Source organism: Cyrtonyx montezumae, unplaced genomic scaffold, assembly GCF_038088225.1.
Source record: "Cyrtonyx montezumae isolate F1298 unplaced genomic scaffold, pur_monq_1.0 scaffold_12, whole genome shotgun sequence".
Lineage (NCBI taxonomy): Eukaryota > Metazoa > Chordata > Aves > Galliformes > Odontophoridae > Cyrtonyx > Cyrtonyx montezumae.
Window position 1 is genome coordinate 20430899 of NW_027071848.1, and position 16687 is coordinate 20447585.

Consider the following 16687-nt stretch of genomic DNA (forward strand, 5'->3'; position numbering starts at 1 on the left):
GTTCTTCCCCTCCCCCAATATTAAATATTTAGGTTTTAAACAAATGTTCTCAATAATACTACCTCACATGCAACCTGGGCACCAGATGTTTAGGTAAAACTGCATTACACAGTGCCTAAGCATAAGAAAAGTTTGTAGTTTCATGTGTTTTAGTGCTCATTCATGTACCATTATTTTAAAATGTATTTGAAATAGCATGTTACAAATACCTAACATACCTCTAAAAGCTGGCAGTAAATTGCAGCTGATACAAGCTACTTTATAAATACCACAAAGTACAAAAAAGCAACTCAGAAATGTGACTTGAATTTACACTCTTGAAGCCTCTTAACTATGCATTTTTCTGTTCTTTGTTCCAGTTTAGTATTAAAAGAGAAAGTTATGTGGGGGCTGAGTTTGCCTGAACTCCTAGGCAGCATGAAAAGTTACTGTCAGACAACACCATGCACATAGTGCACATGGACTGGGAGTACTAGAGAAGACACTATGCCTCATCCAGCTTGGTCAAAGCCCCAAAGGGACTAGCTCAGCAAAGGCCCAAGTATGCTCTTTAGAACAATGACAGATGAGACAAAAACACGGTGAAAGAAAACAGCCAGCACGAGGTCACCTGCAGAACTAGAGCATCCTGTACCAGAAACACCTCTGAACAGGGATGTTCAGATCAGATGTGGTCTGGAGTGAACCTGAACTGCTGTCAAGGCTGACGAGCCTCTTAACTGGGAGTCATCCAGTCTGTGATGCTCCCACTTTCTCCGGCAGGAAGGATGACTCATTTCCTACACAGCTGCTGTTATCACTACATTGACTGCTTTGAAATGTCAGCCTTCAAATGTTACCTTCTGCAGGTCCATCATTTTCATCCATAGAGCTGCAAACTTTGGTGGATGCTAATGAGGTAGAGGAGCCACTGTGTTGGGAGCTCTGGAAACGGAGAGACACAAATGAAAACAGATGATTGTTAAGGAGCACCAATACCCACAGCATGTCCCAGGTGTTCTGTATGTAAAGTATCCATTTACTTTTGCAGAGCGATACGCAGATATTTGCCCAGCTTTTCCACTGAAGTTACACCTTTGGTGTCCCATTTAAATGCAGGCATCCCCAGTTCTGTCTGACAATGTTTTTCTGTTGCTCATTAGATTCTCCCTACTCTATACACATTTTCTGCGGGGAAAACTGAGGAGCTGTGTGCCCTCTGCAGGCAGGGAACTGCTTTCTCAGCAATCATTAACCTAGCAGGCACCAAAGGATAAACATCTGTTTCGAGTGAAGCTGGCTTTTTGTCATGGGAACAACTCCTCATTTTGCAAATCCCACTCTGGTGAAATCTTCTCCAAACATGTTCTAGAAAGGAGAAATCATTACAAAAATGTACGGAGAAAATAAAATATCAGGGTGAATAATGTTTGATTTTCTGAAAATAAAGTGATTGGATATAGCCATCTTGAGGCATGAGTCTGCACCTCGGCGTTACGCCCTTGCACACTGGGGGTCTACATTTGCTGTACAAATAATGGGGGAGGAAGGTATCTGTTCAGCCTCCAGAAGGCGACCTCGACCCACCAGGCTGGATGACAAAAATACAGCAGGCAGGATCACAGGAGGGAAACCATCTCCGTCCATCAGTTACTACGAAAGCTAAGTATGTACTTCAGGAAGACTGCTTCATCACATATTTCCATGGATGAAACTATACAAAGACACAAGATGGACTTGACATCACTGCATATTTTTATCCTGTGCTGCATAACAACTGTAGAAAAGTAACCACGGTCCTCTAAAATCAGAGCAAAAAGGAGCACTTCTTCAGGTGCTCGCATTGCAACCTGGGTTAGAAATATTCAGAGGATTTCCAAAGCTAAAACTTTCTTGGGTTCACATAATTTGCATGCTGAAAAGTTACAGAGTGCTGTGCTCTCTGTATTACACGAATTGTAGCCTATAACACCACAGAACAGTGTCTGTGTCTGCAAGGTATCTAGATGCCCCAAATCAGGCTGTCACTTGACAAATATAACAGCTCCTGCAGACCCATCCCATCCAGTGTATGCAGCACAGGAGACGACTGTGGTAAGAACAGCTAACAGTGCAGCAGCTGAGTATCTTGCAGAGCATGGAGACAGAGTGAATGAGTTAGCAGAGTTAGAATCTGGCCAGTGTGCTGAGATCATTTGAAAAGACTTATTTCTAATTTCTCTTGCAGTAGATTAAGGTCAGATGATTTAGACAAAGGCTGGAGTCAGCCTATTTTTCACTAAATAATACTGAGAACTTGAGCAGCCCATCTACTAAAAGATTCTTGGTCTGTTCTTTTTTCTTTTTCTTTTTCTTTTTTTTTTCCTTTTAATCAAGCCCAGCTCATTCTTTTCATCCATCCAAGAATTTCTTCTGAACTCTGACTAGAATTAAAAATTGCATTAATCACTTTCTGGCCTACTTTTGCTGCCTCTTGACAACAGACTGATTTTATGTAGTTCATTAAGACACAGCAGCCCTCGTCTCATGATTAGGACATGTTTATGTATGCGCTATTCCTGTGTTAAACTCTGCTACACATCTCAGTACAACTTACCTCTGTTTCATTTTTGAACAAATGAGCAGATGAGGATCAAGGAAACAGGAAAATGCTATGAACTCTCAGAGATGGAGAAGTCACACTCGAACTTCATTGTTTCTATACACATAATCACAGAGAATTGTTTACTTCACACTCCTGCTTGTAAAATTAGCAGAAGAAACATGTTTTCTCTACTCATTTTGCTGTTTCTGTTTGCATTCATAGACAAGACATCCAATTTCTTACTTCTTTTTTCCACTCCACAGCATTTTCCTAAAGGAATTACAATGTTCAGTATTTGTTACATACACAATCAGAAATGAATCTTTACATTTAAAGGGTACCACACAAAAAGGTTAGTGCCAGATTTCCAACGCATTATCGAAGCATTCTATTCAGATTTTGAATTTTAAATGGTGAAGTTACATTTTCCAGTTGATGACAGGTAAAGCACTGCTGCCTGTGCCCCTCTGCAGCTTTCTTTGTCAATTCAGTGCTTCCTTACAAATTCTCACAAGAACGGGAGATGTTAAAACCCAGACATAACTTGGTGGCCACATTTTCTCAGAACGGGCACCTACAGAGAGCCAGATTTCTACTTGGGGACCCAATTTCTCAAGGATCCTCAAGTTCTGTTTTAGCTCAGAACCACAACTCAGTCTTTCCACAATGAGATTCCTCCTACATCCCATTTCAGCAAAGCACTTCAGCAAGTGTTGTGCTTGTAACAAATGGTCTTACTAGCCTATACACAAGTGAAATAATTAAACTCACTTCAAGTATCTTAGGTATAGTTCCCTAAATATGTATTTAGCCCTGGTTTAGTAAACATAAGTGCCCAAGGAAAATTAAAAAAACAAACAAATAATCAGTATGAGAACAATTCTTAAGTGGCCCTATTACTTTTTTCTTTTTTATTATTGCCGCTATGTTTGCTTCCCTCCATAAGTGTGGGTAAGCTAAAATGACAGAACTGAGTGCACACACTGTACCATCAGTCTGCAAGCAAAGCACACAGCACCATCAGTGGGAGCTGTGTGCAACCACAAGCGTGCGAGCAGCCCAGCTCACCCACAGCAAGAGCACAGCAGCTAAGACAGCAGATAAATATACACACTGGGGTTCTGAAACTTCATTTTTAAACAAAGTAAAAAACATAAAGAAAGCTTGTATTTTATTACCTTTGCTGAACCCCTCCTATTAAAACAGCAGATGGAAAGAAAGCAGGAACTGCACATTTGCCTACATTCAGCATATCTACTCATGGACCTTTTGCAATTAAAAGAGATGTTGGGAGGTCAACATGACACACGAGTATTTTAGTCTTTATTCAGCCCCCTGGAACAACACACAGGCACTTATTTATTTATCTTTACTTAAGCTAGAAGGACATTTCGTTTACTTAGACTTTAATTAGCTCATTGTTCTCACAAGCTGAAAGCCCTCCAGGTCCAGCAATCCTTGTGGGTCTTGGTGTTCCTTCCAGTTGGCTTGCCAATCGTGCGCCAGTCTGTCGTGCACGCCGTTGCTCTCACAGCTGTGGACCCCATTAGGGATATTACAGATGGGGGGGGGAAAAACAAACTCTAAGCAAGAGTATAACCTCTTCAACACACAAACCTTAATGTAATTAGCTGTTTTAATTTTAAGACATGTTGAGGTGCTTGAAATGTCATCGCTTTTACACAGATTTAAAGGGGTTCATTTGCACAGGTTGCCAGCACATGCTCAGTTTTATGGCACACCTCCATAAAAGCGACGGCATAAAAAAATCAGGTCTTTGGTGTAAGGATTTCAGATCCTATTCGGCTTTATATAACAGATGGCCAACACACCACACATCTCATTGATGTGAATAGAAACATTAGAACTCTAGAGTTTCATCCATGTCTCACTGGGAGATTTATTTAGCAACTGTTTTGTGAATAGCTTGTATCTCAGTGGAAATTGTGCTAAATCCATGACAAAAGGCAGTAAAATAAATGTTATTGCAATTTTTCTCTCCCCATACTCACCTTTGTCCTAAATTAATCTTAAAACCACATTTCAGCTCAACAGCAGGAATCATTCTTGTGGGCTATCAGAATCAGCAATTACAAAAGGAAACTTAACAAGTACACCTAAGGAAGTTTGATTATGCAATTCAGATTCCTGAATCTTAAAATCCAAACACTGCATTATATTTTCCAAACCTCTCAAAACCTTTATTAGCACATATGGAGTCTACAAGCACTCTCAACAATAGATTCCTTTGTATTTTCATGGCACGAAGGAAGCATCTGGATGAAATGTGAGTAACAGAAATGCACGCAGGTGTAAAGCTTCATTTGGAACTCATGCAGAGTTATGCTCTTTTAGCAATGACATTAATGAAGATTAAAATTAGTGAAAAATGTGTAAATTCAGGAACGAGGCCCAGGATAAGGGAATTATTAATATATTTAAACAATGCTTCCTAAGTTTTTCCCTATTCCCAAGAACTCTACAGAATCAAAAAACCTGGGAAGAGAAAAAGCTATGTGTGTCAGTAATGTGCTTAAGCTAAAAGTTCAAATCAGTAAGGATAAATAAAATGAAAGCCAAAAACAACCAGCTGAGCCACCAATCTCACCTCTTTTGGAAACCATCCTAGTGTTCAGACAGGTTATAAATAACCTCTGTGAGGCAGCTGTCATGAATTACTGACACAGGCAGATCCTTAGACTATCATCATGGTTAACAGTAAAATAAAGACAATAGTACAGAGCAGGTAGGGCTTAAGACTGCCCAGATTCCTGTAATACGTTGCTGTGTTAAGCAAAAAGTAATACAACAAAACTGTACCATTCCAGAGAACAAAGTTGGTGTAGAAAAATATTTGGATGTAAATTTTGGGAGACAAAACTCAGTTTTTTTACTGGTCAATTCAGGCAGAAACAAAGGGTTACACTGAAACTCTATCTCCCAACTCTATCCAGCAAAAAATGTTTTCGATTTTCCTTTGTTTGATTGCTTTTTGGCCCAGCCACTTGAGAGGCGGAGGGGGGAAGTTTTCATGTAATCACTGCAGGGCTGGCAAAAAAACACTTCATGGAGAAACATCAAATCCTCGATCTTCTTGCTGAAAGATCAGAAGCCAATGGAATTCCATATATAGAAAGAAAAATGATGAAACCGTTTTCTTTGCAAATTCAGATGCTGTACTAAACTGACACATAAGATCCGCATTTATTCATAAACTGCTTCATCTGGAAAGGAACAATCAAAAAGTGTATGCAAATCTGCCACTTATCCACAGCTCTACATTCTGCACTGTATCGTTAGATGGTCAATTTAAAAGAGATCTTACATAGGGAAGTGGTAACTTTTTCATTTATGCAATTCCGTATTTACACAGCTTGCAAAAGAGATAAATTTGACCAGCCAAAGTAGTAATCATTCATGAGCTTGTTTCTCTTCTTTGAGGGATCGAGGGACCCAGAGTTCTCTATATGGTATTTAGTGGTAAACTTGCACCTAACCTCTGCTAGGTCCTAACAGCTGCTTTTAAAGTGAAGTTGTAATTCAAACTGTAGGCTCGCTCAAGCTTCGGTATCCTCAAGAAGTGACTGTTGATCTAAAAAAAAAGCATGTATCATACTCAAGGAACTGCACGTTGACCTATAGCATTCCTGTATCCATACCGTGGTTAATATGGACGTTCCATATGCAGTAGTGCAATGTGAGGGATTATTTTTTTCTTTCCTAAAGCTCTTCATAAGTTCAATTTCCCACTTGAAAACAATATCAAAATTCAAATCACAGTCGAAGGAGGTTCTCATTTTTTGAACTTAATTAAGATCATAGCACAATCACTTCTTTTTTTAAAAAGTATTTGAATTGTATTCGGAAAGCTCTCCTGATATTCTTAACTGTTACTTGCTGCACAGAAAGAGTTTGCTTCCAGTATTCCTCCCTTCTATGGCGCTTTTTCCTTTCTGTGCCTGCATGATTTTTTTGGCAGACTTATTTCATAGTAGCAGGAGGGCTTCAGAAGTAGAATTTGTATCAGGCCCTCTAGGGGAGTCACTGGCAGATTGGCAGGATGACACATCAGAGATTGTAATGTCTCTTCCCCTGCCCCAAACAAACAAAATTTATGAATATTTTAAATGAATGAATATATGTATATATAAATATATAAATAATACATGTATTTTAAAGAGTGGGAAACAGTATCAACAAAACAGGGAATTTCTATTAATCACAGTGAGTGTGTTTCTGTACCTTCAGCTTTTTATGGGCCTATTTTTCTTTTACTTAAGAGGAGTGCTGCTACAGCTCAGCTGTCAGCAGGAGCTGGTGCCCTGCTTTGGATACAATACATTAGTTTCCCACTTAATACTTCAAACCTACCCTATCACATGCACACAGACTTACCTATGCACAATTCAAAGCAGGTATATTTACTGTCTCCAAAAGACCCATTAAAAAACAAATCCTTCCTGGAAGGATCTCCTACATCTACATACCAGGGCCCAGAGTTTGTTATCTAAAAAAGCACTGAACGCGTCCACTATTAAAAGGAACCCATCAGGATGCATGAAGCCCATATGCTTAGACTATGTGAACTGTCAGATGGGCAGTGCTGATCCAAAATGAATGTGCAAAACCAAGGGTAAGTATTTTTTCAAAGCCTGTTAATCACGTTTCCAAAATAAACTCACTGAGCAGTGTGTATTTTTTAAATATATTTATTACATCACTTACCATAATCTACAGTAATGTTAAATCTAGCGAAACAACAAATTGCAACCAGGATGACATGGTCAAATATGAAACACAAGTACAACACAGTATGATGAAACAATGGCACAAAAGTGAAGGTGACTTTCTTCAGCTGTTATTATACGAAATAAAACATTCATCGGCATTTATTTTTGCAAGTTTGGCTTTTTTTTTCTTTTTTTTTTGCTGATAAATCAACAGCTATCTTTTTGGTTTCCTGCATCACATCAATACAAAAATGGTATATTTTAAAAAGCAAATATCCAAGCACTTTTCTTAAAAAAAATAATTGTATGCATAACTTTGTAAAATCTTAAGCTTATGTTGGAAATGTGCCAATATTTACAGGATCATAGTGCAACTAACAAAACAAAGAGACCTTAGCACAAACATTGGTAGCTCCTCTTTCACTACAGTTCAAGTCCCAAAACACTGTATTGCAGGGCAAACCACAAACTATTTACCTCATATAACATCAGACAACAAGTACACGCTGAAAACAATATATCTTTTTTCTTCAACTTCACTGTTGAGGGTTAATTTAAGCAAATTTGAATATAATGAACATGCAGAAATACAGACACTCAAAATGCATACAAATGTGTATGCGTGCACTGCGTGTGTTTTTAACCCTTCTATAAACTGTGCATACAGAACCGATGTATCTACATAGCCACTGACTTCGGTGGGGAGCTAGGGCACCCAAAATTTATGTGAGCTGTCAAACAGGCAAAACAAGCCAGTCCAAAGGTGTTACTATGGCAAACACAGCTCAGAATGACAGTTTTTGAACAGAGGCATTTGCCTGGGAGGCATTACACTCATTTCAGAAGAGTGCAACAATCACTTGCTCACTTTTATCCACTGTAAAGCCACTGCTGGCTGAGTAACATAAGGTTATTTTTATCACTCGGAATTGCAAGATCTCACGCCATCACTAACAGATGAACTGAAAGTGAAGACTAAACTAAGAGCAATCTTGCAGTAGACCATATATCATTAACTGGATACAAGATAGCACAGACAACATTAACCCAAGTATTCATCAAGTAATTAGGTAACTTAGCACCAGAATAATTCTTTTGTCCGTTTACTTTCCTACAATTTTTGACAGAACTAGCAACTTGGGTTGATCAGATGTTCTCTTCTCTATTATTGTTAATCCATTTTAACTTTTAGAGTTCAAAAACACTTTCTACAGCATACTGTGCTATATTTGCAGGGTGAAATACAAAACTGAAAAGGCAAATAATATTTTTTATTTCAAATTTTAAGCCAAAAAATATCAACCTACATGTTCTTCAAGGAGGTTTAATATGATGTATCCCTTCTTACAATATGCATTTATGTTCACAGTACTCATTCCTCAGAGTTTTCATTTTACAGACTGTGAAAATGGCTTGAAGGGAAAACAACCAAATATAATGTGCTGTCCCTGAACTATTTTAAAAACTGAAAAGCAATTTTCACAAATGGATAGTGAATGTTAACCATTTCACTGAATTTCAATAATGACAACAAAAAAAAGCATCTAATATTGTATGACTTAATAACACCGCAGATCAGTGCAGCTCACAAGGAGATGTAGGTCTGATCTTGTCTACATAATACCATTTCAACTTCATGATTAATGTTTTGTCTGTGTATATATGCTTTGTGCATAAGGTCTTATCCTTCCCACCTTGAAGTCAATCACGTTTTTGCCACCAGCTCAAAACAGAGCAGGATCAAGCCCTTGTTTGTACATGAGATCTCTTAACATTGTTCAGAATTCCTAAGGGGAATCACTCGGCGTGGATAGATCGGTACAGCTTCATCGGCTTTGACAGAGCTGAAGCGATTCCCACCAGGTGAACATCTTCCCATCATATATTTTCCCCAGATATTAATTTACAGAAGTCACAGATGTGACATAACTGTGCATCAATTTGAAAGCCATTAATCTATGCATTTGTGCGTACGTGCACAGATGTACACATACGCACACACATTCTGTGCTTCACATATGAACTGTTTGTTGCGTAAAAGAAAAAGAAAAGAGGTTACAAATAATCCAGAAAGTTGCAGAAAGCATTAGAGAAATAATCACAAGTATTCAAAAAGCTCAAAGGGAAGCAAAGCATTCACAAGCTATACAAGGCTCTTTAGCTACATCATTATCACCTGATAGTAGGCACAAATAATGCAGCATACAAAGAACTATAAGAGGTTCAAACACTATAAAGTTACTTGAGCTATTCTGTTATTTAATGCAGCTGATAAAATCTAGGGACAAACTAAAACCTGTGCTGTTGCAAGCAGATCTACAGCATAATGAAACAATTTCAGTTTCACCAATAAACTGAAACCTCCTGGTCTTGCTCAAAAGAAACATTTCATTTCTGCTCATGTATAATGGGAATTACATTCCTCACAAAAGGGACCTCAAAGCCTATAAACAGTGTACCTTTTCAATCTCTAAGGGACTTTCATTCCTTAAATGAAATATTAATGATATGTATTGCCCCTGAAAAGCCCCTTAATACAAGTCATATGTTGAAATGATTAAATGCAATGGACTAGCATAGTCTTTGCAACAGTCCTGATGGAAAACTTGCTATGATAACAATTACTGATATAAGGCCCATTTTTCTTTTCCACAGCTAGGAAAAGCCATGCCATTCCCACTTGCTAGCAATCTGGGCTCTTTATGCAGAACAAACATTCTTAATAAACTGCCTTAAGAAGCAGTAGTCTATAAGGAAGAGGAGAGGAAAAAATAAAATTCCTGGAATTTATTTTCTTTACAGGAAAAAGCTATTTGCAAAAAGTCAGTAAGCAATTTGTTCAGTCTAGTGGAGTTCTTCGAGTTTTTGGAAGCTGATCCCAATGTACCTCAACAGGTTTCTTGGGATGAAGTAATACATTTTACTAAGACATTCCCTCATAACAGGCAAAAATGCAAGTAACTTCACAGCTGTGCATGTTTTCTGGAGAACAGGACAGCCCTATATTGGAGTATGTGAGGGAGATTGTTCCTACTGCTGGTTTTAAATCTGAACTCTGAAGCAGGAATGGCATAACACGCATTTCAAAATGGAGTGACCAAACTGCTTCAGCAAACCTACCAGATCAATGACAGTCTCTCCCGGTGATACTGGAACCAAGTATTGAAAACAGAGAAGGTAAGTTTTGTATTCTGCTGCCCTTTCATTTATTTTTGAAAATATTCTCCATAAAGAAAATGAAAATGATACAGTGAAGCCATAATGTCACATGCCAACATTTTCCAGATGCTGAATTTTATTATGAATATTATTATTTCACTGTATTTAAAAGTTGGCATGTGGCAGCTAACCGTTTTATTCTAATAAGTACATTTCCCTGCTTTCAAAATATATTAAATCATCACTAAGTAGATAAAAAATATAATCTCTATAGATTTTTGTTGAGGATCAAAGTAACACTAATTTCTAACTCTTAAATCATTAGTATTTAAGGTACTAAAAGGAAATGTGTAAAACAGTAAAAGTCATCACTACACTCTAGGCTTAAATAAAGAACAGATAAATACTAATGTTAATATGCAACATACAATGAGAAATATTGCTATTATGTAAACTAACGTAGTGGTCTAAGTATCTCACGATAAAGCAGCAGAAAACAAATAAAATTAGTAGATATTTGTTAAGCATCTGGTTAAAATGCATGACCTACTTTAACACTAAAGGAGTTTTGCATATTCATGCTGTACAAAATGACCACCTCTAGAAATGATGAAAGCAGAGAAATTAGGTCAATAGGAGGATGATTTACATTACCACAATTTCTGTATGCTTTCATTTTAAAATGACATCAAACGTCTTATTGAGGCAAATGAAGATAAGAAAATGTTCATGTCCTTAACACAAGTGAAAATAATCAGAAGTTTCTCAGGCAAAACGTGCTTCACCAAAAGGTGTCATCATGTGTGTTACACTGTGCTAGCAAGCTTGAAGGCCCACAGATTGCCTCTTTAGAAACGTGTCCACATTTAACTTGCAACACCAAGATGATCAGCATTAGCAGCCCTCATCAGGGAAAACATTCACATTGCCTGTGACCACTCATCTGCTTACTCTCATCAAAATGTAAAGAGAACTTTAATGCTGCATTGAAAGCATTCACTTTCTGTTCTGTGGGCACGAATGACTTCTTCCCCTTCTTTTCACATAGCCAAAAAGACTAAACTTGGAGAGCAATGAGATTAAAGTGTTCCAAATGTTTGCTCTGGGAGCAGAGAGTGTGGTACAAGCAGTTCAATACAGCAGCTTTTTCTTTTCAGCATTTTACCCACTCACTGGTAGAAGCAAAGTATTCGTTAACTGTTCATATCAAAATAAATGAACTTACCTATGTTAAAAACAGAACATATAATCAGTACTTCAGATGCTAAAAAGAGTGCTATTCATGAATGTGCCCACTACAGATTTGTGCGTTATATTCACCTTATACAATCTTCACTGCTTACAGTGTGCATAATGCTGTTTAGTATTTGATGGACACATTCAATGGCTCATTCATTACAAATTCTTGCATTAAAATGCAGTGGTAAAGCCAAAAATACCCCCGCACACTAGAATTAATTTGGCTCGACGTTTTTAGTATCAAATATGCAAAACTCTTTTGTGTGATTCACTATCACTGTAAATTAGCAGCTATTCTCTTTAAAAATGTTAAACCTTCACCAAATCACAAACCATAAACATTGTTCCATTTTCTCTTTTACACTGAGTCTCCTACTGAATCCAAATCATCCGAGGAGAGTGGGCGATACAGGTCCTGTAAGATGAAGTGCAGTATAGATTTGTTTATTGTGCTTGATTTGTTGCACTGCAACTCTTTTACAATCTTTTTGACACTGTGGACCAGAAGATCTTGTTCATAAAATACACATTTTCCATATAATTGTTTTTTTTCTTATTTTCATACAAATAATTTTTAATTAATAGATAGATGGTCGGAGTTTTAATGTACAAAATATTCTAAGAAGCAATTATGTTTTCCTTTGATTCTTTCCCATTAAACAGTATTAAAGCAATGTTTGACTTTTCTGAAGTCTGCTAATCCTTTGGAAACTTGGCAGCATGAATTTAACCCTTCTTTTTTTTTTTTCCCAATAGACTCCATTTCCCTTTTTGCTGTTTTGTCAAAGCCATAGGAAAGCAAATGATTAACTTCTACTACAAAGTAACCAGAACTTGTCACCCACTGGTCATATAGAATGGCTCCAGCAGCAGTTGAGCTCCAAATTCTGGCACTGATCACAGCCCTGACAACGGGATCTATTCCACATTTTGGGGTGTGTGAGTGAAAGAGACAGCATATGAACACCCCTCCCAGTCACAAGCTCTTTCTGATGGTAGCCAAGCAACTAGCTCATGACAGTGGAGACAGTCTGAGTGTACGGATCCACTTCAGTTTTCCAGCACCCACTCTGAGCATCCTGACTGATCAGATAATCCTCAAACTCAGGAGGTGCCAGGGGATGAGGCATTACCCTACTCAACCTACACAGAACAAGAACCTTCTCTGAGGCACACAATAGCACAGAATGGATGAGGAGGCTGACCACGAGGCAGTATGGGCTAGAGTAGTACTGTTTTAAGATGAATTCAGCCTAGCTGGTAAGGGGGAGAGGCAGAGCAGCCATGTGGCTGGCAGTTCTCTGCCTCCCTTGTGCAGCCACATGCTGCTACCTTTCGGCCATTTCTGTGGATCCATCACATACAGAACACATTTACAAAGTACAACAAAACAAATGCAAGACAAAACATAGGCAAGATCTGCAAGATACAAGAATGCAGAGGAATGGGAAAGCTGATGGACCCTTAGGGGTTTTGTTCTTTTTTAATCATGAGAAGAAAACTGAGAGGGAAAGAAACTGAAAGTTATGCTACGAAACAAAATCTATACCTAGAATGAATGCTTTACAAATTTCCAATTTACAAGTCTCTATGTGATCTATACAAATTTATGTTTTACTTGCAGGCATGACATGAAGGGGATTTTAATTCCCTTGAATGGGTTTTAGTTCCCTGGAATGCTTATTCTTTATGGGCACGTGTATTACAGCAAGCCATGTCAGACTGCTACATGCTTTAGAAAATCAAGTCTTAAATAATTTTCTATTTTTGGCTGAACAATCTAGAAATAAAAAACTTTCAACAGACGAGCCCATTCCAAACTAGTTAACAACTAAAATTTCTTTTCAGCACATACAGTTCTGGAGTTTCTAAAATGCAGTACCAAAAAAAAACCCAAGAAAATTGATTTGAGGGCAACAAGACAAACTTTTGAATGGCATCTTTAAAGTGACCACTTATTTGAATAAAAACAAACAAACAAACAAAAAAAGCTTTCAAGACGGACAAAGAAGTCATTTGTAAGACTGACTTTTAATATCTGGAGAATATTTTTGTGTTTATTTTCATAACTAAATGGTTGCTCTCCAGAAAAACCGTGCATGAGATTTCAGGATCGTACGTCCTGCCCTTCCAAACAGTTTTAACTACATGAAGCATCTGAGAGATTTCTTCTCTTCAAGAACTTTTCTTGCTTGTACTTTGTTGAATGGCTGTACTTACAAGAAATATGAGGAAAATCTACTTATTATTTTGAATATAGAAATAAAAAGGCAAAACATGCTGAATTAATATGGCATGGGAACTTCTTCCCAGTGCAGTGACGGAGCAGTGGCACAGCTGCACAGAGAGGTGGTGGAGTCTCCTTCTCTGGAGACGTTCCAGACCCGCCTGGACGCCTACCTGTGCAACCTGGGCTAGGGAGCTGCTTTGGCAGGGGGTTGGACTCGGTGATCTCTGGAGGTCCCTTCCAACCCCTACAGCTCTGTGATTTCTTGGACACATAAAAATGAAAAGATCTTTATATACATGTCATGGTTTTATGATTTTTGGTATTGGTATTCAATTTCTCCAATTAAGCAAGAGGTATCTTGCATCTAATTTTTGTTATCCTGTAGGTTGTAAAACAGATGTTTAAAAGAATGGCAAGCAACGACAAAATCAGATATAAAGTACAAAACCTTTCCACCCTAGTTCAAATTCTAACACTGAACAAAATGCACTGGAAAAATAATCTCATAAACTATTAAAAAAGCTAATTATATAAAACGGGGAGGGGGCTGCTATTGTGTGTATTTTTTAGTATGATTGCCATGTCACTGTTTCTTCATCTTTGTCATTAACCATAGTTTGTTGAGGCAGGAACTATAACTATGCACAGCATTGTAACTGTTTCTACTTTAGCTGTTATAAATCTGAATTTCAGATATTTCCATTCTCTTTAGAAATTCACAACTAAGTACATAATATTTAATTCCTTATTAAAAATAAAGAATTAAACTGTGAGAAAGCACATTAGTTCATGGGGTGCAAGTTTAAATACTCAGAAGCTGAAAACCATAAAAGTTAACATAATCTCTGGTTTGCTTTCAAGTCCTTGTATTACATTAATCTTTCAAATCTTGCCTTCATCGAATATAGACTGAACTTCAACAGAGATTATATACACAACTTTCGCTGACTTCTGAATTTATGGAAACAACTCAGCCATATGCAAGTGAGAAAGGAAGAAACTTTATCTTGTATGTTCTGGCTTTTGAGGGTCTAACATTTTATCGGTCAGGGTACAAGAGTACCATTCTCAAGTTCATAGTAAATGGATCAGAGCAGCATTCTTGGCTTTATTTACAGCAATGGAAAGCCTTCTGCCAAGGGCCAGAATTTACTTCTTTAAAGGGTGAATGATGAAATGTCAGTACGAGGAGTGATCCCTGCTTTAAGTTGCCTAACGTAATCCATAATTAGAAGGGATATTTTCTTTAGAAAATTCTAACATCTGTACTGCTTTTGTAGGTCCTTACCATTCATAGGGCGCAAACTCTTAGTCTGTAAAGTTACTTCAATTTCATCCCTCTGGATTCAAAAGCATGACTTCCTTCCTCTCACCTGCCTTTCACAGGAAAAACACTGGCAGCCTGCCCAGAGCCCTGACGATTCTGAAGTACCAAGGCTACAACTCCCTCATAACACTTGGGTGAGGATGCTGAGGAGCTGATAAACTGCTTACACCTAGGGGACTCAAGCTGCGCTAGAATAAACAGCCCCTACAGTCCATGCATCTGATGGCATGAGAGCACGGGCATTCAAACTGACACATAAGAAGAGAAAATAAATTACAGAACTGAGCTGGCATTCCCAGGCCTCAGCATCTTATTTCAGTTCTAATGAAGCAGCTTTCAAACTCCACGTTAAGAGGGAAACCCAGAAACCTCGCCACAAACTTTAACCCCAAAACACAGGTCTAACAGCCAATGCTCTTCCTTTGGGCATGGGACAGTAAAACCTCACTTCCCAACACTGGGGGCAAGAAATGCAGTGAAAGCAGCCTCCTCTTCTATGATACCAACACTGCGTTAACCTCCCAGGGAACAAGTCTTTTCCTGCAAGCTGGCTAGTCAGCGCTGTGGTTGCAGACAAAGCAAAATGCCCTGGATTCAAACTTCATTTCTGACTATATGGTGCATAAAATAACAAACTCACTAAAGGAAACTCTAACAGGCACATACAAAAGACAGCACGGAAACAAAACAGAATGCTATTTAGATTGCTGAAGAAAATTTAGATTAGTAAGCACTGTTTTTCATACAGCTGATTTAGTCATTGCAATACACATCGTGACCTTTAATGACACACTCAGATGGTTTTGCAATGGACTTCCAGCTCATTCACTTCATAAGGTAAGCATGAAAGGAGCAGATATAAATCCTCAGAGCGTGTGTAATGTTTCCATGCCTTAACTCCTCAGTACTTTCTTTTGTAAACTAGATGATACTACACCAACATATTTTTACACAACTGTTTCTGCAGATACCATTTCTTGGTCTAGAATAAAGTCAAAGCTTGGAAAAGACACCCTACAGAGGCCAGTGGGACTGAATAGGAATACCTGAGAAGACAACTCAACTCTTTAACATCCTATCTCTCCTGTAATTTATTTCAATAGTTATTTTCTATACACTTAGCAATGTGATTATGTTACCACTACACAGCCCTATGCATTCTGATCCTATTACACTTTCACATAAGGAACCTGGATACAAAGAAGACTATCTGCCTCACTCTTCACATCTGAAAGTCAGAAACCTTATGGAAAAATGCACGTGTCTGATGGTGCAGACCACATGGTTTCCACTCACACTTCCACAAACTTTAACAGAAAAACATTTTTTCAGTGTGGAGAAATAAGCATCAGTGGTGGGAAGTAATCTTTGGAAAGTTACTAATGAAAACAGTCTTAGAGCAGATGAAAATCTACTGTACACTGATACCATCCATCTTA

General features: G+C 38.0%; 1 protein-coding gene across 5 annotated transcripts in view; it reads right to left on the reverse strand.

The window, feature by feature from the left end:
* The window catches only part of DCLK1 (doublecortin like kinase 1), a 230980-nt gene that overhangs the window by 47779 nt on the left and 166514 nt on the right, over window positions 1-16687 (reverse strand). For 3 of the 5 annotated variants that reach the window (XM_065730235.1, XM_065730237.1, XM_065730236.1), the window contains one exon: window positions 840-924. In XM_065730235.1, coding sequence (XP_065586307.1) covers window positions 840-924 — 85 coding nt within the window. Of the gene's footprint in view, window positions 1-839; window positions 925-4009; window positions 4098-10848; window positions 12107-16687 lie in introns of those variants that run through there. The other 2 variants (XM_065730239.1, XM_065730238.1) reach the window with 2 other exon arrangements.